Consider the following 27,431-nt stretch of genomic DNA (forward strand, 5'->3'; position numbering starts at 1 on the left):
TCCAAAATGCCTACTGTACGTCAACACAGAAAATATCAACTCAACATCAATTTCCAATGAGACTTAGAAAAGCAATTTCTGGGACTCATACATTCTTTCAGGGTCTTTCTGATTAACAAATTTGTAGGGCATTTAATTCAGGGTAAGAATAGTAAGTGAAAATCTTTTCTTAGAATTATAATTTATCCTGGCTCTATAAATTGTACGGGAGTTTGGGGGCTACTGACAGTAGCATAGTTTCCCCATTATCAATTTAAGTTAAAAGCCAACTTTTGACCCTATGGAGAAAAGACTATCTTCTTTAATGCCCCAACCATCAAACGTATTAACCTGTATTTAGGTTATAAAGGCTGAATATTAAAACAGAAGTTAAACCCTATTAGAAGAAGAAATACTTTTGAATTCTCCCCAACTTCCCAATTCATTGCTTCAGATTTTATGGTTATCTTGAAAGGAAGAATATTTTAACTTCCAGATTTTTCACAATATACACTGCCATTCTTCCTCTAAGTGTAGCTCAGTGGTTAAATTTTTAAATGTATAAAAATTACCATATGTAACTGTATGTACTAAATCATATATTAATGTTGTTTGTGGATGATTTAAGGGATTTTCTAGGGTATTTTAACTTTATACAATTTTTGCCTCATTTTTTGACTTTCAAACCTAATCTTTTCTGAGGTGAGATTCCATTATATCTTATACTATGAATGAAAATGAGAGATTAAACTTCTTAAAAAACAGGTTTAAATAGCTTACTCTGGAGTAGAATGTTTAAAAAATGAAACTGAAGAGCACTTTATAAATTAGTTTTAATTTAAGACATGGTGAAGGCCAAGTATATATGAAGTAGAAATTACGCATTTAAAGTACTTGTGGTAGATTATTCTTAAAACTGCTTTAAAAAAGTTTTGTATAAAAATCACTACAGGCCATTTTCTGCACAACTATTTCAACCACTTCATTCTGTTAAAGAGGAGCTATTGTTACAGTTTTTACAGCAACCAGGAGACTATGTTGTATTTAAATTTCTCATCTATGGGTGAATAATTATAAAACTGTTTGCCAGTGAGGTGTGAGGTTTAAAGAAAGGTATACTGTGAACTGATTTATGAGATATAATTTAAATAACAAATTGTTTTTACACGTGATGTCATCTTCTAAGCCCAGGAAACAAGCACAGTGAAACAATGTTCCTCCCTTCTTTTTTGGCTGTTCCTATTAATTGAGTAGGCTTTTCTTTAAAAGAAACATAAAAAATGCATTTCACAACTCCAAAAAATAATTAAAATTAAAATTTTCTTGTCTTTTAAAATGATTTAATGTTATTCTTTAAGAGGGTTAAAATTTGCAAACATAATTATCATATGTCATAAACACATTATATTCTAGACCTTACAAAATCCATATTGACAAAAATTTTCACTGTAATTCACAAAGTACAGATTTTTCTACCCACTCCCCTTAAATTAGTTACTTTGGTTACGTAATTTATTCTTTAAAAAAGGAGTGCTTGATATATCAAGCCTTAAGTGTTATGAATTAAACACTCACCATTAAACACCTCATTAAATTCTCCAGGAGGGGCATGAATGATGAATTTTGCTGCTATACGCACCTAAAACAGAAACAAAGATATAAATGTTCCACGGCATAGGCCTCTGCTAAAACAACCAAAAACCATGCAAAATTATACTATTTCAAAGTTCTACTGAAAATGGCTTAAGAAGATTTTAAAGACAGTGACATTTTTTCACTCAAACACCCTAAGTTTATTACTGTTTTAATCATTTAATATAATCACAATGCATAGACTGAATGTAGATAAAATATACATATAACTAATGCATTTAAGGATTCAAAGCTGCCTACATATAAATATTTTCTTATAAGCAAATTTTTCTGTTAAACTAAAATGGAAAAAAATGATCCATCAAGAAAATTTCTATGTGTGAGGAAATAAGATGCATTTAGGTACTATGAAGAAAATATATTTGTGTGTCTATACAGTCACAAATGTGCATGTCTATAAAGTCACAAATTAGTTTAAAAAAATGTAGAAAGGAAGAGGGGAAGAAAGGTCTAAATTCAAAATGTTTTGAACATGAGATCTGACTGTATCTTAGGAAATTTTAGTTCAAAAATAAGTGAGAGACAAAAATATCAACAGGTATACTGACAGGTATATTTTAAGACAATAAAGGCTATATTAAAGAGATTAATCACTAATGAATATACATGAGAGGTTAGATGACATGCCCAATATTATAATTTAGTGAAGAAGTTCTGAGTATTTATAATAGTTTTCCAACCACTATACAATAGCCTCCAACTCAGCTGATCAGTGATCTTGTCAGAAATGCACATTCATGAGCCCTATCCAACCAAATGAATTGGATTCTGGAAATGAGGCCCAGAAAACACTATAAACAAGTTTTCCAGTTGATTTTTGAAATACACATCCAAGTATTCACTGAATTAAGGGACCACACATGGCAAAAACAAAAGCTTTATTTCATATTGTCCACTTTACTAGCACTGTCGCTGCTCTGATGATGAAACTAAAAATAATGGAAAAGGAAATAATTATATATGTTTGTGCATATATGTTATATGTGTGTGTGCATGCATCTAAGTACACATATGGTTTTCAGAGGAGAGACACAGATGAAAAAGGTATTTACAGTTAAAAAGAAGATGTTCCTAGCTAGAGGCCACATATGTGACAAGGCCAGTTAGAAAACTGTTAATTTAAAACAAAAAGAAAAGCTTTTGTAGTCTGGAACACCAAAAAGTCTGAAGCAAAACCTACGACTGTTGTTGGATACCACGGAGAGATTACAATGATGAAGATGATAACAAAAATGGGATTATTTAAATTAGTGTTTACCAAGCACTTTACACGGATTATGTCATTTACTCTTCAGTCTGATTACTGAATATACACTTTATTTACTATATTATGCTGCTCCTCAGATTTAAAACAGTTTTGGCAGAATGGGTAAATGCTCCCACCAAAAAGATTAACAGGGCAGAATGTGACAGGGTGGCCACCAACAAAACAGCCAAAGTATAAACTTTTTTGGTATTTAAAATGTCAATAGCAGCAACTTAAGGGAAATAAACTTCTTCCCAAGACAGAAAAAACCAGAGTTCACTCAAAAAGAAATATGTAACCTGAATAGTCCTAGATCTACTAAAGAAATTGAGTTTGTTGTTAAAAAGCATTCCAACAAATAAAACTTCAGGTTTCTTATAACAGGCATTTAAGGAAGAAATATTATCAATTCTAAGCACAAATTATTCCAGAAAACAGAATTGAAGACAACAACTTCCAACTTATTTTAAGGGAATAGAATTATCCTATACCAAAGACTAAAATACTGCAAGAAACACAACTCACAGACCAAAACCTCTCATAAACACAGAAGCAAAAACCTTCAATAAAATATTAGCAAATTGAACCCAACTATATATAGAAAGGATAACACATCATGACCAAGTGGAGTTTTTCCTAGAAATGTAGGGCTGTTTCACTATTTGAAAAGCAATTTACAATATAAACTGATTAAAGATGAAAAACCACAATCACCTCAATAGAAGCAGAAAAATTACTTAATAACATTCAACAACCAATCATGATAAAAAAAAACTCTTAGCAAACTAAAAAGACAATGTCTTTAATTTGATAAAAGGTATTTACAAAAAAGCCTATAGCTAACATCATCCTTAATGGTCAAAGACTGAAAGCCTCCCCCTAACATCAGGTAACGATGTCTGTTCTCATCCCTCCTATTAAACATCATACTGAGATCTTAGTGCAATAAGGTAAGAAAAACAAATGAAAGTCGTTTCATAAATAAAATAAAACTTTCTACTTGCGGACAACATGATTGTTTACAATGAAAAATCCCAAGGAATCTTAAACAAACAAACAAAACTACCCAATAACCTATAAAACTTAGGTACAAATCTAACAAAATATGTACAGGACTAATATCCTGAAACTACACAAACTGATGAAAGAAATCAAAGAAAATCTAAATAAATGGAGAGACATGTATGTTCATGGATTGGAAGGCTCCTTATTGTAAAGATAACAATTTTTCCCAAACTATTCTACAGATTCAATGAAGGCCCAATCAAAATCCAAGCAGGATTTTTTTGATACACATCAACAAGCTGATTCTAACATTGATGTTTCCTATATTATTATTTTTCTATGTTTGAAGAATGCAATGAATGCAGGCTATTTTGGCCATGTATCAAGATTAACACTCCCTCCCCACAAATGGAAGCAAGATCAAGAAATCACTCTGATGCCCAGAACAACCATAAACACACACATGAACATACACCATGGTATTAAAAAAAAGATTTTGGTTAGGAAATGAGAGAGAATGAATATTATTTCACACCCTTAGCAGTAAATGCAAAGTAGCAATGGCAAATGAACTAGAATAGCCAAAATAATTTTGAAAAAGAACAAAGTTGGAGAATTCACACTACCTAACCTTAAGGCTTAATATAAAGCTACAGTCATATATGGATCATAATAGAATAGAAGAGAGAGCCCAGAAATAAACCCACACACCTATGGTCAATCAATCTTTGACAAAGGAGATAAGAATATACAATGGAGAAAAGGCAGTCTCTTCAGCAAGTGGTGTTGGGAAAGCAGGACAGCCACATGTAAATCAGTGAAGTTACAACACTCTCTCACATCAAACACAAATATAAACTCAAAATGGCCTAAAGATTTAAATATAAGACATGACACCATAAAACTCCTGGAAGAGAACACAGGCAAAACATTCTCTGACATAAATCATACCAATGTTTTCTTAGGTCAGTCTCCCAAGACAAAAGAAATAAAAGCAAAAATAAACAAATGGGACCTAATCAAACTTTTAAGCTTTTGCACGCAAAGGAAACCATAAACAAAATGAGAAGACAACCTACGAACTCGGAGAAAATATTTGCAAATGATGTGACCAGTAAGGGCTTCATTTCCAAAATAATACAAACAGCTCAGACAACTCAATGACAAAAATACAAACAACCCAATCAAAAAATGGGCAGAAAACCTAAATAGACATTTCTCCAAAAAAGACATACAGATGGCGAATACGCACATGAAAAGATACTCAACATCGCTAATTATTAGAGAAATGCAAATCAAAATTACAATGAGTTACCACCTCACATCAGTCAGAATGGCCATCGTTAGAAAAATCTACAGGGGCTTCCCTGGTGGCGCAGTGGTTGAGAATCTGCCTGCCAATGCAGGGGACACAGGTTCAAGCCCTGGTCTGGGAAGATCCCACATGCCACGGAGCAACTAGGCCCGTGAGCCACAATTACTGAGCCTGCGCGTCTGGAGCCTGTGCTCCACAACAAGGGAGGCCGCGATAATGAGAGGCCCGCGCACCGCAATGAAGAGTGGCCCCCGCTTGCCGCAACTAGAGAAAGCCCTCGCACAGAAACGAAGACCCAACACAGCCATAAATAAATTTAAAAAAATTAAAAAATAAAAAAATAAATAAACTGACTCAGTAGAGTCTTAAAAAAAAAAAATCTACAAATAATACAGGCTGGAGCAGGTGTGGAGAAAAGGGAACCCTCCTACACTGTCGGTGAGACTGTAAATTGATGCAGCCACTATGGAAAACAGGATGGAAGTTCCTCAAAAAAACTAAAAATAAAGTTGCCATATGATCCAGCAATCCCACTCCTGGGCATATATCTGGACAAAACTATAATTTGAAAAGATACATGCACCCCAGTGTTCACAGCAGCACTATTTACAATAGCCAAGACATGGAAGAAACCTAAATGTCCATCAACAGATGAATGGATAAAGAAGATGTGGTGTGTGTGTTTACATATATACATATACATATACACACACACGTGCGTGTGCACATACACACGGAATACTACCCAACCATAAAAAAGAATGAAATAATGCCATTTGCAGCAACACGGATGGACCTAGAGATTATCATACTCAGTGAAGGAAGTCAGAAAGAGAAAGACAAATACCATATGATATCACTTATATCTAAGTGAAATTAAAAGTGAACCATAGATCTTAAAAGTGGAATCCAAACTATGACACACAAATGAACTTACCTACGAAACAGAAACAGACTCACAGACATAGAGAACAGACTTGTGGTTGCCAAGGAGGAGGCGGAGAGGGGAAGGGATGGATTGGGAGTTTGGGATTAGCAGATGCAAACTATTACATACAGAATAGATAAACAACAAGGTCCTACTGTATAGCACAGGGAACTATATTCAATATCCTGTAATAAACCATAATGAAAAAGAAAATAATAAAACAAAAAGTAAAAAACAAAAAAAGCTACAGTCATTAAGATAGAGGGATAGATAATGAATGGGACAGAACTGAGAGTCAAAAAATATACCCTGCATACATATGGCCAAATGATTTTTGACAAAGGTACAAAGGCAATGCAATGTTCAAAGAATATCTTTTCAACAAATGATATCCAAACAATTAGATATCCATGAGCAAAAAATAAACTGCAATCTAAACCTTACCCCTTACCAAAAAAATTACCTCAAAATGGATTATAGCTCTAAATGTAAAATATAGAACTTAACAAAAAATTAAAAGGAAACAGAAGAAAACCTTCATGACCTGGGGTTAGGCCAAAAGTTATCAGACATGATACTAAAACCATGACCCATTAAAAAAACTGATAAACTGGACTTCATTGAAATTAAAAACTTATGCTCTGTTACAGACATTGTTAAAAGAATGAAAAGACAGCTACAAACTGGAGAAAATATCAGCAAATCACATACCCAATAAAGAATCTGTATCTAGAACATATACTATCAAAACTCAACAGTAAGAAAACAGTGAACAAAAGACTTGAACACACTTCAGCAAAAAGGATATACAGAAGATATATACATGCACAAAAGGATGTGCAATATCATTAATCATTTAGGAAATCAATACTAAAATCATAAAATACCACTATATACCTAATAGAATGGCTAAAATAAAGAAGATTGGTAATACCAATGCGAAACAACTGAAGCTCTAATACATTGATGTGGCAATGCAAAATGGTACAATTGGTACCAAAAACAGTTTAGCAATTTCTTATAAACACACACCATACGACACAACAATCCCACTTCCAGGTATCTACCCTATGTTCCCACAAAAATCTATTCAAAATTGCTCAAAACTAGAAACAATCCACAACCTAAATGTCCACCTATGGGTGAATGGATAAACAATAATGTGTTTATGCGATGGAATACTACTCAGCAATGAAAAGGGACAAATTATGAATACATGCAACAACTTGGATGAATCTCAAAAGGTTTATGCTGAATGAAAGAAACCATTCTCAGATGGTTACATGGCAATGATATAAGATTCCATTTACATGACATTCTCCAATAAACAATATTTTATAGCAATGGAGAACAGAACAATGGCTGCCAGGGGCTGGGAGGAGGAGTGGGGATGGGTGTGAACACAATGGGAGAAATGAGGGAAAGGAAGAAAATAAGAGAGTTTTTGGGGGTGATGGAATTACTCTATATATTGATTTTGGTAATGGTTATATGCATCTATACATGTGTTGAAAGTCATAAAAAAAAGAGAAGGGGGTATTTTACAATATGTTAATTAAAAATATATATTTCATGTGTTTTCAAAATTATTTTCTTCTGGGCTTCCCTGGTGGTGCAGTGGTTAAGAATCCGCCTGCCAATGCAGGGGACATGGGTTCAATCCCTGGTCCGGGAAGATCCCACATGCTACGGAGCAACTAAGCCCGTGAGCCACAACTACTGAGCCTGCGCTCTAGAGCCCACAAGCCACAACTACTGAGCCTGAGTGCCACAACTACTGAAGCCCGCGTACCTAGAGCCCATGTTCCACAATGAGAAGCCACCGCAATGAGAAGCCTGCGCACTGCAACTAAGAGCAGCCCCCACTCGTCGCAACTAGAGAAACCCGCGTGCAGCAACAAAGACCCAATACAGCCAAAAAATAAATAAATAAATTTATAAAAAAAATTATTTTCTTCTAAACTGTTTAAAAGTGTTATTAAAATCAAAAATGAAAATATAAAAAATAAGTGATTTTAAAAAGGCAAGGGTGGAGTTGGGAATGGAAGACAGTGCATGCTAAACATACATTGGCATCTATTATGTTTCCATAAAATGTCTTAATTTCCTTTGTTCCCTTATTCCTCTCTCTCTTCTATTGGGGTAAATGTTAGAAAGCATTTAAAACAAAGTCTTAATCACTACCACAGGCAACAAATAAAAATTGTGGTAACCTGCTGATGAATTTATCAAATATTTCTTCTGGAAACTTGTAGAATTTTGAGGAAATTGTTTTTAACACTTCTAATGACTTACACCCTACCAATAAAACTGACAAAATTAAAGTACTGATAGCAAGTAGTATATATATATATATATATATATATACACACACACACACACACAGTATAGCACTTAGTGATATGATATATATATATATATATACAGTATAGCATACTTAGTGATATGATATATATATATATACACATATACATATATATATACAGTATAGCATACTTAGTGATATGATTAACTATTGAGCTTTAAATTTTTTAGTTGTTTCAAAAAAAGGTACATATCATTTAGACTTTCAGTCAGTTCTATTTTGGGTTTTCACCTAGAAAGCAAAAATGCTCTATAGTTTTATCTTACAGACTTGTTTGCCCTTGCTATTGCACAAAACGCATACAGTAACCAAAAAGAGTTAAGACTGCTCACAATATCCAAAATGAATGGTGGGTCAAAAGAAGTGCCACAGAGGGTTGAGAAGTCATGGGAGTTGTCTGGCTGAGAACCCAAAACACAACTTGGACTTCACCAGCTATGTCTGAAGTATCTTAATCTGGTCTTTGTGAATTTCACAAGATAAGAAGAACCTGTTTTTTGGATTTCTCAGGTGCTGAAGAAATGAAAGTGTGTCCACCACAGTAAAGGCTTAATTGTCTTCCTGAGAAACTGTTCAATCATCAGGGTATTTTCTAAACACTGCTATAGACTGAACATTCACCTACATCCATCCTTCCTAGCAGACTTTTTTCTAATTTAAAAAATTATTTATTCTAGCCACTTCCAAATCCAAGAAAGAAAAAAGGTCACACAAGTTAACAAGAGGTCCCAAGAGTAGAATGAATTTCTGAAAATAATCAAAAACATAATTTCCTCCAAAGTCTCTCTAACACACATGGAGCTATACTCAATTTGCCCCTGGGAATATTATCGTTTTTCTGGATAAGCCCAGTGAATTATTAGATACATCCCTAAGGCCCACAGCAAAATCTCCTGCATTAACCACCATCTTCCTCCACATGATATTATTCGAAGTCAAGTCCTTCTAAATTGGAGCAGGATTCAGGAAAGAGTTATTACCTTTATTGTATTTCTAAACTGTAATTCTAGATTGCGAGAGGGAGGATGCCTTGGTTTTGTTGGGAAGGTTTGGCTAGATGGGAGATTAACTCTTACCTATGTTAGTGACTGGCAGTTTACAGGCATACCTCATAACAATCACATCAAGAAGAACAGTTTTAAAAAGTTAACCTACTGGGACTTCCCTGGTGGCGCAGTGGCTAAGAATCTGCCTGCCAATGCAGGGGACACAGGTTCAAGCCCTGGTCTGGGAAGATCCCACATGCCGCGGAGCAACTAAGCCTGTGCGCCACAACTACTGAGCCCACGCTCTAGAGCCTGCGAGCCACAACTACTGAGCCCACGTGCCACAACTACTGAAGACCGCGAGCCTAGAGCCCGTGCTCTGCAACAAGAGAAGCCACTGCAATGAGAAACCTGCCTGCCGCAACGAAGAGTAGCCCCCGTTCACTGCAACTAGAGAAAGCCCGTGAGCAGCAATGAAGACCCAACACAGCCAAAAATAAATAAATAAAATAAATAAATTTATTTTTAAAAAAAAGTTAACCTACTAATATAGACCTAAAAGCTAAAAGAGCTATATTTTTTCTTTGCTTTTTCTAGGATCCAAACATTACTTGGTATAAAATATACAAAAAGATAAACATAACATAAAAAGTATGTTCCACTCTGTTGTGCTTCTTGGAAAAAAGCAGATACTGTAAAGTTACTTATGCAGAGACAAGCAGTATATTCAAAACAATATCCAAAATGTTAGTATAACACTACCCTCTGAGAAAAAGGACTTTCTTTCTGGCCCGTCAACTTTCTGAGATAACACAAAATACTATTAAACTTTTTTTTGGTACTTTTTCTTATGGGCTACAATTCAAGCAACAAATAATGATAGCAACCCACAGAGTAAAGTAAGAATCCATGAGTCCATATTGACATAAAGAAATGAATGAACAAATGGGGGGAAGCTCTTCATTATAGTAGAATTTCAATTAATAGATGTAGAAGGAATGATTGAATTAGAAAATCACCTGGGGTGACCAACAATGGTAATTGTTGCAGGCAAAAATCATCAAGAGATGCTAAAATTAGTGGGTAAAAGTCTTAAGAGCATATTTACACAATGTGAATGAATCCTTCTACATGATAATTAAGAAGGGATAAACAGTAACTTTATATTGAGGAAACCTGCCACACACCACCTTTACCAAATGACCTAAGTTATCATAATAGTAAAAACTGTGCCTCCTAGTAGGATGTACTGAGGACACAACATCACTTGTTATGCTCCTGACAAAACTTCATAGGCTGATCTAATCATGAGGAAACATCAAATAAACTGAAATTGAGGTACAGCCTACAAAATAACCATTTTGCACTCTTCCAAAGTGGTAAGGTCATGAAGGACAAACAATGCTGAGAAACTGTTCCAGATTAAAGACCCAAAGAGACACTACAAACAAAATTCAATGCGATCCTGGATTAGATCCTGGACCAGCAATTGGTGAAATTTGAATAGGGTCTGTAGATGAGACAATAATGTTGTATCAATGTGAAATTTTCTTGATTTTGATAATTGTACTGTGGTATGTAAGAGACAGCCCTAAACACAGTGAAGTATTTAGAGAGTGGGGAAAAAAAATTCCTTCTCTACTCTTAAATTGTGGGATTTTCTCTTATATTTTTTTCTAAAGTTTCTCAAAGTTTTGCTCTTTGCATTTAGGCCATTAATCCACTTGGGACTGATTTCTGTATATGATGTGGGATGGAGATCCATTTTTTATTACATCATCATAAGGATAAATAAACCATCCTAATGCTATTTGTTAAAATGAACTTCTTTGTCCCACTGAACCAAATAAATAAACAAATAAAAGAAAGAATAAAAGGAAAGTAACTATTTTCAGTACTATTTTTAAAATGTGAATTACTTTTTTTCAGTCTGGGACATGAAAAACACATCATAATTTTTAATAAATTCCAAAGATAATTCTGAAAAGTGTCTAATGAGTTTAGTAGTCAGCATTCAGATAGTAACTGCAAAAATGTAACTTCCTCAAGGAACTTCTGAATACTCAATAATATCAGTAGGTAGCCCTATACTCTAAACTTGGTAGGTAGTTTTTGTTGAATCAATCTATAAGCAAGAATAAACTCTCATTTGTTTAGGATGGTCAGGGAATATAGTATTTTAATGAAATGAGCATTCTAAGAGTTATCACTAATGTAATTCTGTATGTAGACAGTTAATTTTAAAATAACGTACATTCAAAACCATAAAAACTTATGCTAATATAAGGAAGCAGTAGAGTGTATGATCTCTGGAGTCAGATTGAATGAGCTGGATTTTCATTTCTACTGCTCATTAGCTACGTAAACTTGGGTGAATATAATATTACTATGAGCAGTAACAATAGTAGAGAATAAATATATCTGCATTAGTATAGTTCAGTATTCCTAAGATTAGCTCTAGAATACAGGCATTTTCACATTACACGTGAAATGCTTCTTTGTGCCCTACAGTGGTACAGCGGTGGCTTACGCCCATGCATTTCTGTGTTTTCTGCAGTGCATTCACTTCCCACGTGCCAACATCCTTTCTCCTCCCTTGGAAATCATCCCTTCCCTCTGTACTCTGCTTACCTCAAAAACCAGTGGTAGCAAAACAGGAGAAAAAGCCAGTTCCTAGTTCTGTGGTGGCAATGTGCAGTTAAGATCTGGGTTTTCATCTAAGCTAAGACAAACCATCTGTACCCAGGTTTTGATTTAACTTCTGTAAATCTCCATTCCTCATAGGTAAATTAAGGGAGATGAAACATATCATCATTTCTTAACCTTTTAAAACCCCTGTGGTCTGTTAGATAAAATAAAATATTATCTACAGTTACTTTCCAAGATGGCTGTCATTACCTTTAATTCATGAAAAGAGAAAATAGAGATCCAGAATTGGGATTTGAATGAATTCTTCAGAAGAAGTCCAAGGCTTTTCGGAGCCGCCTCCCAATACAGCATAATCTTTCTACGATGGTTCAGAAGAAACAACCAAAATATCTGGGTAATCTCATTTACTTCCACTGCTTCTATTATCACCACATAACAATAGCTCTCAAATCTATATACCTATCACAACCTCTCTCAAGATCAAGATCCATTTTTCTAAATGTAACTCATTTATTAGAAATCTCCATTAAATGCCTCAAAGATACCTGACTGTCTCACCCAAACCTACCCCCTCTGTTCTTCATACAATTATCGGCACCACCTACACACCATTCCACATTTCTCCCTTTCTCCCACAGTCAGCCACATTATCAAGTGTCTGTCTGTCTTGCTCAAATCCAATCTCCTTTTCTTTGATTCCATTTCATTCGGACCCAGTCCCTTTCTGGATTGTTACAATAACTGCCCTGCCTCTAATCTCTTCTTTCTCCGAAAGTCATTTTCCACTCTGCCACCAGATTGATATTTTTCAATGAAAATTCTGATCATTTTTTTTCCTGCTTAAAATCATCTAATGGTGGCCCACTGCCAACAAGGTAAGTCCAAAGTCCTTAGCATGACATATAAGGCCTTTCTGTATTCAAAGGCTGTAAAACATAACAGCATAAACCCTAAATAAGACTGTATGTACTTAGACTACAGTTCCACTGACTTCTACTTATATGACCAAAAGCAAATTAAATTCAGTTTCCTCACCTGCAGTAAATGAGATAATACATTTAGAAAAGTGCTTGGCACAGAGTAAGCACTCAATTAACAGCTATTACCTTTTTACTCTTTCTGCTACTTGATAGCTCCTACAACCAACCCATTCTTTTTCTCACCCCAACTATACAATACTAGAGCCTCACCACTCCATTCAGTCTTTCAGACAAGAACTCTTGTCTTTCATGCCTCCATATCACTGCATGTATGTTTTGGCCACCTTTCATCTACTGTGACTAAATTGTACACAGCAGCAGAATATCTTAAACTTTGCAAATTATCAAAGAAAAGGTCACACAGAAAGGAAAACTCAAAGGTCAAATTATGCTATTAAAAACTTCTTGATGTATTATTCAATACAGCAATCATTAGCATACACTTCTGATAAAAGATTAGTACTACTACTGAGAACTGTAGTATAAGGCCTAAAATTAAAGCCCAGTATTATGTGTGCCTTGACATCTGGGGAAAAACGGAAGGACCTTGAATGGCCTAACTGCAAGTTCCCATCCTCAAACTCCTCCTGCAGGTAAGGTCCCTAGCCAGAAAACCCTCATTATTACAGGGAACAGGCACAGTTCCTGCTCACCGCTGAGTATGGGGCTTCAGTTCCCTGCCAGGCTGCAGAATTATTCAAACTAGCCAATCACATCCTCCTGCTGGAACCAGGGCTCACTCTACCTTCTTGATACTACAAAGCTTGCCTCCCTTGGCCTCGGCTTGTTCACTCTGTTCCCTCCACTGTGTCCCTATCTCCTGGGCTGAGTATTTGTATTAATAGACTGCTATTCACCTCATCTTTCCAATGTCAGGTGCTGTGTGTTCAGCCATCCCCATAACCCTACAGCAGGAACCCCTCCCTCACCAACAGAGTGCAGAGGAGGCAAATAAACAGGATCTCACTTATCTGTGAAGCTCAAATTTAAGATATAATTGGGGACCAAGAAGCAAGGAACTCAGTTATTTAAAATATATTTTAAGCAAGCAAATAAGCTGATATATAGTCCTAACATTAGAAGGGCATGAGAGAGATTCTTCGTATATCTTCCCTATTTTTATTTCAGACATAAATTCACAAGTGTGCTTATCTAGTTTCCGATCCTCCATGTATTTGAAGGGAGGAGGGTAAAGTTTGACAGTTATATTTACAACATTAAAAAAAGGGAAGGAGCTGAGTCAATCTGACAAAGGCTGCAGAAAACAAAGTTCTTTTATAGGAACAAAAAAAATTACAAATCAAATCTCTTGAAAAAAAGCTCTAAAATTCCTAGGAAATCAATTTTTATTTAAGAACAACTACAAGCTTACATCAATAAACTTTTCAGATGAAAATAAAGATCAAGATTTTCCATTACTGGATGATGTAGATTAAACATTTCAAAACCTCCAGACTTACTGCAAGTCTACTAAGTGACTAACTGGGAAAAATCTTGTGTACGTGGCCGGTGGAGTGGAAGATGAATTACAGGCTCTTCCACAATTTTAGGCAATCTTCCTCCACTCTTCTCTATTCCTTGGCCTACAGAGAACTCCTTGCTAGTTCAGAAATAAGAAGATAAAGTTGGTTTATTAAGTAGTTAGAAAGGGTCTTTGATGGAGCAAATTAGAAGGCCTGAAAGTGAAATGGACCTCCTCTAAAATGAACACTGTGCCATCATGGCAGTTTGTGACTGCTCAGACTTCTTTGGATCAGAATCCTCACAAACATCTGTAGAAAATGGGCAGAACTGAGTTGTAAATCATTAAATCGTTCAGACAAAGGAAAGGTAAGGATAGTCACCTTTCAATATCAGATAAAGTTGATTCCACTATTCTTTGAGAGAATTTACCAAATCCTTTCCCTAAGAAAGACAGGAATGCTATCTTCTCCACTGAGTAAAAATACAGTTCACTTTGATAATCGTATAGGAAATTGTCTCCTGCTTTCCACCACACATTACTTTCTTTTTGTGAATGTCAGCAGATAGTCACCTAGGATCAGAAGTGTCTCAAATTGCAGTGAAAAAAGTACTGTGTTAACGCTGGAAAGCTGCCTGCACAAATTGTTCCTCATGTGCTGCAGGCCCCTCATATTGTGTAGCGCATCCTACAGCCTGAGCCAACAGAGAAATCAGTTTCTCTACACAATTTTCAATTTGATTGAGAGACCAGGTGATGAGCAAAGCCAAGTAATACTGATGAATTATGTGGCATTTGCACATGATGTTGGAACAACATGTGTAGAAGCCAAACTACCACAGTGATGGAAAGAGATTAGTCACAATACCCAGAAGGAGGACTACCTGTGGCTAAATCCCGTGGAGCAATGATGCCTTACTTTTCTAAAGAAGTTCCCAATTCCTTGGTTCTTTAAGTGCTGCAACAGATGTAAATAGAAGATAAGCACATTTGGTATAAGAAGCTGTGATCAAAATCCTTGGTAACATTATGGCAAAGACTGATGATCCAGACAAATATCAACAGAATACTGAACTGCTGCTTTTGGTCTTGGGTGATCCCTCAGAAAAAATAGATTCCTCAGAAAGAATAGATCCCTCAGAAAGAATAGAACACATCAAGTGTTTTTATCACCCTATGCTACCTGGACTATAATTTTAGGACTACACTCTTAAAATTTACAATCTTATCTTATACCTACACTGCTGAGTAAGACTGAAAAACTTCTCAGGGGAGGAGAACAAAGGGAAGGTGGGCTGAATGCAAATAAACTCCATATGTAGCTTTCTGCCTTGCAGTCCTTCATTCTGTCAGTCTTTGCATTACTGTATAGAAAGCATCTCTCTCAAGTAAACTCAAGCTTCAGGGTGAAATGCCAAAGATAGAAGTGACTAGATTCCCTTGGCCTACATTGCCTCTTTAAGATATGTCTGTTACTGGAAGATGTGAGCATCTGGCAGTGCTACTTCAACTTTATGATTACCAGCTAGAACAGGAAAGTACAACAAGGTGGGGGAATTTACCACAGGTTGTCAGTCAATTGGCACAATTTATAGAAGCTGTTGGCAAAATTAATGTTACTTCAACTACCTGTGTCTATGAATTCTCCAGATTTTTCTGATGCTTTTGCTGGGCACCGTAAATTGGCAAAATTTTTACAAACACTAAGGTAAAATCCAGGAGATTTTGACTGTCTGTAGAAAACATTAATTCTTTAGCAAAAAATGGAGTCTTCACCAAAGCAGATATAAATATATCAAGCTGACAAAAATTTTAAAAAGCTCTGAGCAACTGAAAAAAAGGAGATAAAAGTATAAAAAGCAGACAGTGCATGTGCACAAAAGCACATGCACACCACAAAAAATAGCTATCTGGAACCATTAAATTTAGAGGCGAACAGCCCTGCACTCTACATTAGCCCCAAAGTATACTGCACTGGAAATACTTATACTAAAAATTATTTGTTGTTTATCTTAAATTCAATTTAACCAGGCATCCTATATTTTATCTGAGAACACTGCCTACAACCCCTCTAATTTCCATACGTTGGACATTTTCCCACAGTTATCTCCTCCATGATCAAGACAGGAGACACTAGGGTAGAGATTTCTCAAATCTGGATGCCTGGTTGATTTGCTGGGAAAGCTTTTGAAAAAATACAGATTCCCATGTTCCATTCCAGACCTACTGAATCAATCTCCAGAGGACTGACACCTAGAAATCTGTATTTTTGAAAATCTCCCCACCTGATTCTGATGGGTTGCCAGATATTGTACCCACTGCCCTGTAAGGGATTGTATATGCAAAATTTGAGGCATTTGGTCCTCTGAAGAAAAGAATCATAGGTTTCACCTGACTCTCAAGGAATGTGATCCCAAAAAGGGTCACTGTCTTAGAGACCAGCAGTCAAGTTAAAAAGAGCTATTACGGGGCTTCCCTGGTGGCGCAGTGGTTGAGAATCTGCCTGCTAATGCAGGGGACACGGGTTCGAGCCCTGGTCTGGGAAGATCCCACATGCCGCGGAGCAACTAGGCCCGTGAGCCACAACTACTGAGCCTGCGTGTCTGGAGCCTGTGCTCCGCAACAAGAGAGGCCGCAACAAGAGAGGCCACGATAGTGAGAGGCCCGCGCACCGCGATGAAGAGTGGCCCCCGCTTGCCACAACTAGAGAAAGCCCTCGCTCAGAAACGAAGACCCAACACAGACAAAAATAAATTAATTAATTAATTAAAAAAAAAAAAAACAATCTCTGCTTTAAAAAAAAAAAAGAGCTATTACGAATTTTTCTACTTCAACTACAAGAATTATTTGACATTGTTTCCCATAACTCTCTAAAAATTGCCGATGCCTTTTTGAGAGTTAAAAGTAAAATAAAAATAGAAAAAATACTTTTTAAAACTTGATCGTTATTTAAATAGTTTATGATCAAGTGATCATTAATTGCATGTCTGTGTTAAAGACTAATTTATTTTAATTTGAGTATATGTAAGAGAGGTAATTTGTTTTGATGTTTTCCTTAAGAATTTTTTTCCTTTATAATTATCATTTTGAATAGTAATTAAAAACAGGGCCCGTATCACTTAACCTACAGCTAGGTCATCCACTGAATTCAACATCTATTTCTTTAAATATGTTTTTACCATTTATTTAAAATATTAAGAAATCTATGAATCCAAAGTAGGCATTCATTATCATTAACTGAAAAAGTTATACAAACTATTATTTATATTTTCAATTTTTTTCTGTCCTCTGAATCATTCCCCTCAGCCCACAAACACTCCTAAAGTTTTTCTATCTAAAAAAAAAGTATCCCTAAAATGAAACAGTAGGAAAAAATGAAGTAGTATCTACTCTTTCTCTTGTGTTTCACTGCCGAATTTTTTTCAAGAATGATTTATACTTTAATAGGGGAAGGCGATTAAGATGTACAAACTTCCAGCTGTAAAATAAATGAGTCACGGGGATATAATGTGTAGCACAGGGAATATAGTCAATAATATTGTAATAACTTTGCGTGGTGACAAATGGTAACTAGACTTATCGTGGTGACCATTTTGTAATGTATAAAAATATCAAATCACTTCATGGTACACCCAAAAAGTACACCCAAAACTAATACAATATTGTAAATTATACTTCAATTTTAAAAAGCTTTAAAAATTAATTAAAAGACTAATACAGGGGAAAAAAGAGTAATTTATACTTACTGTCTCCACTTCTTATCCTTTAGTCAACATTTATTGAGCACCTAATACAGTGAAACTCAATCCTGGTGGCACATTCAAACCATCTGGGAAGCTTTTTTTGAAAAGAGTACAGACGCTCCAGGCCTCACCCATGAGCGAAGCCTGTGCATCCACGTTTGTTTATAAACTCTCCAGTTGATTCTAATGTGCAGCCAGAGTTGAAGTCACTGATATAATATATGCCACACACTCTACCGCAATTACAAAGATGAATAAGACACAGGGCCTGTCCCTGAAAAACGCAGGAAATAAGAACATCAGGAAACCTATTAAAATTGGTAAATGTTATAACAAAGGTATGTACAAACTGCTAAGGGAACAGAGATAGGCAAGGACACAAAAGAGGTGAGGGAGGTCTTTGAGTATGGTTACTGAACTACCATGTACACAAGACTGAGAGGCCATTAAACTGCTCTCTTAAAGGCCAGCAATGATCTCTATAGTCTACCACTTAAAATAGTCATCCTCATCTACACCAGTTTTACCATATGCAAGATAGAGATAATAACAAGGTTGCTCTGACAACTGAGAAATTAATACAGTCAATATTGGCATATAGGAGATATAATTTGTTTCTCATCCCTTTCTCTTAAAGCCAAAGGCTCTTCTCAATTCTATATTCCTTTTTAATCTCTCTGCAATACTGCACTGCTGCTTCTGGAAATTCTCTTCAGGTTCTGTGAGATGAGCACCTACTCTGTGCTAGGTATACACTTCTACTTCAAAGGTCACTCCTCACCTTCTAGTTTCTCTCCTTCTCTTATGCCTTAAATGAAAGTATCCAAAAGTATATGCTCTCTGCCCTCTCCTCTCCTATGTCTGAACTTGTTCTCCTAAATGCTATTCCAATCTCGTGGCTTTAACCCACAAAGAGAGGATTTCCAAATCTATATAATCTCTGGGCCTGATCTCTTTCCAAGCTCCATTTCTACATTTCCATATCTGCTACGCATGTTCACATAGACATTCTGCTAGCATCTCAAACTTAGTAGAACCCAAACAAAATTCACCATTATTCCCCCGAGCTGTGCATCTTCTCTCCTGTGTTTTTTAGCTGTTAGTGGTGGTTCCACTTCCCAGTCAACCAGATTTTAATGTTCAGTTACCTCTAATTCTTCCCTTTCTCTACATTCACTCACCATGTCTTGTTGATTCCAACTCTGAAACGTTAGCAATCATTTTTTTCCTCCATGTCTTGTGAAACTACTTTAAATCAGGTCCTAACACTTAACTCAGTTTCCCAACTGGTCTCACTAGCTCCAGTCTGTCTAGACCCGTGGTTCTCAACCAGGGGCGATTTTGTACTACAGGAGACATTTGTGACTGTCGTGACTGTAGTGCTACTGGCATCATGTGGGCCAAGGATGCCCAAACATCCTAAAATGCACAGGACACCCCTACAACAAAGAGTTATCTGGCCCAAATGTCAATAGTGCTGAGGTTGAGAAAACCTGTGCTGTTTAACAGCACAATTCATCTTTGCATCTCTTACTCGCAAGGTACTTGAGATATAATTCATACTTCCTGCTCATTCCCACTTTTCTGTTTTTTCTTCCTATGCTGTGCTCTCTGACACGAGTTTCTACCTCAACTGATACCTACCATCCTCCTAGGCAGAAGTAACTTTTCCATCTTCTGAATGTCCATGAACTTATTGTTTTTTGACACTGTATAGTATATATGTTATATAGGTCTGATTCATCCTTGAATCTGTAGTCTTGCACTGTGTCTACCAAACAGGTAATCAAATCACCAATCTTCAGTGAGTCTAAAACTTAATCTATAGAATCATTACTGCTATTCACAAATACTGCATTTCTCTTCTTCTTCCCTGCCCCCTCTGAAATGAGGTTTATAGATATAACTTGCTTAAGCTAATTGAAATCTGAGCAGAAGTGCAGTGAGTCTCTTAGTGTGTGTGTGGGTAGGGGGGAGCTTTAAAACCCAGTATGGTATTCATTGCATTTCTTTCCCACTGCTGTGGGGACGGTGATAAAAAGCCTAAGACTTTTTTTTTTCGGGGGGGGCGGGGAGAGGTAAATTTCACATGCGACATTTTGTAAATTTAAGGTGTACAGCCTGTTACTTTCATACATTTATATAATGTAGTATGATCGTGACTAAAGCAATATTTATCACATCATTGTAGTACAATGGTACTGTCTATATTCATTATACTGTGCATCAGATTGCTATGGTTTATTTACTACTCATTACAAGTCTGTACCCTTAAACACCATTAATCTTATCCCTCCCACCCTCCATTCCCTGGTAACCACCATTTTACTGTTTTTTTAAACAGCTTTGACTTTTTTAGATTCCACATATAAGTGATATTGTACAGTACTTGTCTTTCTCTAACTTATCTCACTCAGCACAAGGTGCTGAAGGTCCATGTTGTTGCAAATGGTAGGATATCCTCCTTTCTCACGGCTCAATAATACTCCATTGTGCATATGTATCATACCAAAAAGCCTACGTTTAGACTGAAATCCTCCAAGAGCCTACAACTATGTGACTTTGCGGAGCAGGGCCCTTCTGCTGCTGACCCACACGAGACACACACAAAACGAGTGAGGAGATGCCACGCAAAGCCCCCACCACCAATGCCCTCATGTTGAGATTTTAGTTTGTTTGTTATTGCATTATATCCTTGCTTACCCTGATTCACAATCAATGAAAGATGCATAATTTCATGGGTCACTAAAAAAGGAAAAATGCTACCGGTATCACAGCCATGATTGTACAATGCAGCCTGATTTCAGAGATCTTAAAATATGGGAAATGATGAGTAGTGAAATCAATGAAATATATTTGGTAAATGAATAAATGTGGAGGTAGTTTTCAAAAATTATTTCTATTCATTTTCAGTAGAAACATTATGACCTGAAATGTGCAAGAAAAGTTCTCAGCCATAGGTTCACAGTAGAGCATGTAAATAAATGTCTTCAGAAAGAATATGAAGACTGTAGTTCTACCCTTCAGAATAAAATTTATGAAATTCTCCTTTTTTGACAACTATAAGTGGTTCTATGGAACCCCTATTTTCTTTGATATGCATCAATCGCTTGCAATAAATTACTGTTTCAGGCAATTAAGCTTTTTTAGGTCAGGACCACAGGTCAAGTTTTCCCATCATGCTTTCAACCTTAAAAACTACTTTGTACTCTCTAAGTGTTTTTATTGGGTTGGCCAAAAAGTTCGCTCGGATTTTTCTGTAAAATCTTACATAAAGACCCAAACGAACTTTTTGGCCAACCCAATATATACCATGTTCTTCTATGTATATAACTACCTTTATTTTATGTAGAAATGACTCCCCAATGCACTGAAAATGTACTACAAATTTGCTTTAGTGTGCAAAGTCTAAAAAACTCCACTAATGCTACAGCAGCTATCAAGTTTCTGCTTGCTGTAGGAATTTTTACATTTTATTGGTGCAATGACAGAATTCATTCACCTACAGAATGAAATTAGGAATGAATAATTTCTACATTAATCGCTTACTGGTTGAGTTTATTTTGTAGTTAATAAGAACACTACTGATTTTACATTAATTATGATGGAATATAATGGCAGCTTACATTGTTTTTATCAATACATACAAACAAAACTTCTGAAGCCACATTATGATTGTGTGTGGGGGAGAAGTATACAAACTGCTTATAAATATTTAGCATGTGTAAGTGACTTGAACCGTAGCCAGTATCAACACCTGCACCTCAAGGAGCACCAGGAATGTCATTTAACTACCTAAATCTTTAAAATCTATAACACTATTTAGAAGTGAAAAATGTAGGCATACTAGATTTTCCCTCCAAAACTTGCCTTTATGTGCTACTTCTTTTCATAAAACTGTTATTTTTTTCTTAATTTTGTAAATTCATTACTCCTTTTGTTCATTCACTCACTGAACCATTGTACTCATCACATACATTGCACTGACAGATGCTGAAGATGGCATTTCTGCACTAACGAATTCCAACAGAATACAGGAAAAAAGACAGGTAAACATAACTACTATGCAAAACTGTATTTAATACTAATGATGTGTTACAGTGTTCAGGAGAGAGAGAAAACAGTTGTTCAGGAGAGAGAAAACTAGCCATGTGATCTGAGCTAAATCTTGAAGGAAGAGTAATTTTTCATCTTTCAAAAAAGGGGACAGATCGGGGAGCAGTACCAATGCTCAAAGCAGGTAAGTCGTGAGCAGAGAAAAATAACTAAAATTTATTATGTTTACCACATGCCAGGCAACATTTGCACTTATAGAAGTTTAATGGGGAATATAATTTCTGTTATATCCCCACATTTTAGAGGAAACTGAGGCTGCTGAGAGATTAAATAATTTACTCCATGTGCTAGGCATGGACTAGCATGCAGGCCTCTCTGAATTCACAGCATGATTAAATAACAGTATATATTGGAAATGTCAGAACTATTTAGGTTAGAATGGAATACAGGGACATGAACACCATTTTCAAGAGTTGGGCTTCCCTGTAAAGGCAATGGAAGATCCAGCAACTAAAAGTTTGGGAGTAGAAAAATGATAGGAAGATGGAGTGATTTGTCTAGAAAGTTTATAATAAAAGTCCAGCAGTGGCAAATAAAACAGATATGAGACATTCTTCTAACCCTACTTCTCCTCCCTTAGCTTTATTTCTTCCTCAACTGTGTAGCCACAGAACAGGTACAATCAATTTGCATTCTGTTCATATAATACAAGTTTGTTACTAAACAACAGTAGTTCATAACATAAATTGTTAATGGTCTGGTCAATTGAGAGGTTATAAATCAAATATTAATATAAATGAACTTTTCAAGTAAGAAATAATTTCTGTAAGACATATTTTGATGGAAGTGACAAGGTTTGGAGACTGACTGTAAGGTACAGAGAGCACAAGGAGGAAAAAAGTTAAAGCTGAAGTTAAAAACCTGGATGACTCGAATAATGGGAACAGGGTCATAAAGAGAAAAATGAGCAGAAAGAGATGGGGATCTGCCCTGCTTTGTGTAGGGACAGAGAGGAGGGGAGTTTATGAATTTACTTTCAGGCAGGTTCCCTCTGAGCATATCTCCTTAACTGTCTTCTGTGAACAGGACCAGCAGATAAAAATGTGTGACCAGTGCTAAGGGGAGAAGCAGGGCTGAGCTAGGTACTTGAGACATCTGCAAAGATACAAAAGCTGAAGCTATGTGAGCGGATCACTCTACTCACTGGGGGAAGGTAGAAGAGGTTGGTGGGGGGTGGTGGTAAGGTGTCTTCCAAAGCTTCGAGTGACTTCCAGGATTTCTCACTTAGAGAGCAGTTTGGGAATAGTTCTTATTTGAGCCTTATACCACAATTTCATATTATTTCAATCACAAAAAATGCTTTACTGTACAGTGCAGCTGACCCAGGAGCGGAAAACATGAACTGTTCTGGCCTAGAGTTTCTATAACTATGTAAAAAGGTCTGTAGGACACACCACAACAAATGAATAACTTTAAACAACTTCATTGTGCTTCTTCAGATAATTTTATTTCCTACTAACCCAGTGGCCAAAGGTGAAAAGGTTATTACATTTCATACCAGTATCCTCAAAAATCAACTGTATAAGACTGAAAAAAGCAAAGATATTATTCTAGATTAATTTCTAAAATGCTTCCTACCACAGGACATATATGAAACTACACCAGCAGCATAAAACTTTTAAATGTGTCAAACAGTAATAAACTTTGTTCTAAAACGATCAAAACACAAATTAAATTTAAAACCCAACACTATTTAGTGTTTGGCATTTACAATTTCTATTAAAAACAAAGAGAACTATTGTTTCTCCCTTTTCCAAATTAAGCTGTCAAATTTAAAACAAAGAGATAAATCCAGAAAAGGATTCTACCATCAACTGTTAAGGAAGTGTAATGTCACAAGAGCATCAACTTTGGATTCAGACAAACTCAGGCTTAAATACCACCTTTGTACTTCCTACTCAGATGTCCTTCTGTGAATTACTTAAAGCTTTTCAAAATTTAATTTACTTATTTGTGAAATGGTAATAATCAAACCTAGCTCAAACTTACAACAAATTAACAAATGTATTGTCTAACTGAACCAGGCATATACAAAGTATGGTACTACATAAGTCTTAACAGCAGCTTCCCTTCCTTATTTCCACAATCAGTAATGGAAATTCCAAGAACTTTAAATTAAGTATTAAAAACTTGTTTTTGAAAATTACAAACAAGGTGGCAGAAAAAGTAAAATGATTTAAATATTAGTTTAAAAAATACCACCTTTAAATCCTATTTCTGATTCTATATGCAAGGTCCTCCTCCCAAGAGATTAAAAAGAACATTTAAATAAAGTAACAAGACTGTTAGAATTTCACTTTATCAGTTACTTGAATTTAACGCCACAGTTTGGTTAATATTTTTCTTAAATTACTAAAAAATGTAATCAGAAATTTATATGCAAAATATCCACAGAATAGTCTTACAAAACTCGAAATAAAAACAAAACCACAAAATTCCTTCAAATTGGAGTTTTCATGATTTACTGTTAAAACATGGTGTTGGGCGAGCAGAGAATAAGACCCCTTCCCACCCAGTCCCACACCTTTATGGAGCTTAGTGCCCTCAGAGTGCCGGATGACAAGAAATCCTGTCATCTCATTTTGAAAAAACTTTGCTATTTTAGGTCTTTACAACACATGGCAGGCCTATATTAACTCCCACACTGAGTACTCTCTCCTCAGCTAGATTTCTAGCCACTTGAGCTACTAATCACCACTTACCAACAGCAGAATAAAAAACATGACAATCCCTTTAAAAAAACTTTTTAGTACTACTTAATTGTCAATGTGTGTGAGCACCTGCATACATTTTCAGTTACCCATTTATGGTTATTTACCAATATTACACGTGTGAATACTGCACAGCAACTTTTGTGTATACAGGGATCTGCCTACCAGGCCTGTGGATTATGGAGAATCTTGTTGCTCCCCCCATTTTGTCGTTTTATTATCACTTTCACCAAAGAGCACAGTGGTAAAAAAGATTTCCGAAACTGAAGATAAGGCTGACTGCTGCACATTCACATCGGGAAGAAGACAGAACATGACATTTCAGTACAAGAACACAGGATATAAAAACACTTGGAGCAGAGCGTTCCAACCGAAAATATCCGTAGGCTTACATGAGGATTTCTTAAACACCAGTTATGCGTTTGTGTTTCATACATGGCTGTACTGTTTTGGAACCTAAAAAATGAGCCTTGTTAAATTAAGAGTGGAGTCTTCGAAAACTGTAACTATCTTATTCATAGTTATGTCAGTTACTTCTGAATTTGAGAAACATCAAGGACCTGTGCAGGAAATACTCAAAATCAGGAGGGTACCCCCGTGTCCCAACACACACTCTGGGGAATGGGGCCTCACAGAAGCCAAAGGAAACCGCGAATAAGAGAGATCCAGTTCAATGATCAGATTTCTTACTTCAAATGCCTGAGAACTTAAGTTGTTCATCTGGTTTCAATGCTGTCACAGCATCTAAGATACAGTAAAAGGAGTTCCACAATCTCCCCTCTTCGGAAGAAGTCCTAGCAGGACCATGGGGCGCTACCAAGTCGGCCCCCAGGGCGGCTACTGCCAACAAGAGTAGCAAACAACCGTGGGGAGGGGGGTGTCTTTTTATGAGCAACTCTTTGCCTCCAGGGGAACATGGGAACTGCAAAGCCTACAGCTAAAACCGAAAAAAAAAAAAAAAAAAAAAAAAAGAGAGAGACTTACACGGCTAAAGAAAAAAAAGTAGGACCCAGGAAAGAAAACAGTTTGCTTGTGGGAGGAGAGAGTAGAAGAGAGAAGTGAAGGTCTGCTTCCTAAGCAATTTTTCTCTCTTAGCCCTCACCCCGGCCACCCTCTCCGGCCAGGCCATCGGGCTGGGTACTGTCCTTGGGCCGCTCCCAGGCCGGGACCCAGAACCCTCTGCAGTCCCCGACCCGGGCGCAGGGCCCCCGCGGCCCATGCGCGGGGAGAGGGTCCCCTGCGGCCGCCGCCCTCCGCGCCCCCAGCCCCCGCCCGCCGCCGCCGCCCAGCTCCCGCTACCTATTTTCGGAGCACACACCCTACAAGGAGCGGAGCGAGCAGGCCTGGCGGAGACCTGCCCCCGCGCGGGGCCTCGGGTGACTGACAGGGGCAGGCACTCGGGCGCAGCGAGGAGAGGGGAAGGAAGGGCAGCCGGGGGCACCGACCAATGCCCTTCCCCGGCGGCCAGACTCCGGGCTGATACGGTGGGGCTCTACTGGCTTCCCGGACCGATGGGCTCTGCCGCGCCCGCGGCCCTTACCTTCTCCTCATCAGACAACTGCTCCTCCAGATCCGCCATTTTCCTTCTGGCGACAAACCGCGGCGGCGGCGGCGGCAGCAGCGGCCACCTGACTTCCCCCTTTCGGTGCGGTCCTCCGCGCCGCGCGACCCCGACAAGGGAGGGGCCCACAGCCCCGGCCGCCGCGCACGCGCCCCGGGAGCCCCGCCTCCCTCCGCTCACCTCACGGGGCCGGAGCGCGGCTGTGCGCGTGCGCGGGTGCCTTGGAGGCCCGGGAACGGGGAGGAGTTGCCTACTGCCGCCTGAGGCAGGCTTGTCAGTATCCTGGGTCTAGGATTCTTTCCCCACCAGTGACCGTATGGACCCAGTCTGCGACGAGTACATTCTGAGCCCTTGATTATACTCCCATCAAATCCTGAACTCCGCCAGCTAAAATATGAGAAAGTGCACAAATAGCTTTTAAACATTCTGGTTTAAAAAAAAAAAATACGAGAAAAATATTCGGCTTTCATTAAAATATGCACATACAACCCAGTACATAATTGGAAGATGTTCTGGATATATTCATTAAAGAAATAACTGCTGGTCCTTTATTGTGTGTGGGATACTGTGTTCGCTTCTGGAGATATACAATGTTAAGCAAAAGCCAGAGAAACCTCAGTTCTGAAGAAACTCATTGTTCCTTAAACGAACATATTAAAAAGTTGGGGAAGGCTCTGCACTATTGCAGGGGAATAAAGAGTTATGTTAAACATAGATCGTACCCTTCTGAAT

The 27,431-nt window shown here is 37.2% G+C and overlaps 1 protein-coding gene and 1 pseudogene across 1 annotated transcript in view; one reads left to right on the forward strand and one right to left on the reverse strand.

Moving 5' to 3' along the window:
* Positions 1–26,927, reverse strand: part of CAPZA2 (capping actin protein of muscle Z-line subunit alpha 2) — a 53,891-nt gene extending 26,964 nt beyond the window's left edge. Inside the window, exons 1-2 of the mRNA XM_036863833.1 lie at positions 26,679–26,927; positions 1,555–1,618 (exon numbers count right to left, since the gene is read on the reverse strand). Of these exons, the coding sequence (XP_036719728.1) occupies positions 1,555–1,618; positions 26,679–26,717 (103 nt within the window). The 5' untranslated portion in view covers positions 26,718–26,927. The remainder of the gene's footprint in view (positions 1–1,554; positions 1,619–26,678) is intronic.
* Positions 12,980–26,518, forward strand: LOC118901116 (annotated as a pseudogene).
* Positions 26,928–27,431: the final 504 nt, after the last annotated feature.

Source organism: Balaenoptera musculus, chromosome 9, assembly GCF_009873245.2.
Source record: "Balaenoptera musculus isolate JJ_BM4_2016_0621 chromosome 9, mBalMus1.pri.v3, whole genome shotgun sequence".
NCBI lineage: Eukaryota > Metazoa > Chordata > Mammalia > Artiodactyla > Balaenopteridae > Balaenoptera > Balaenoptera musculus.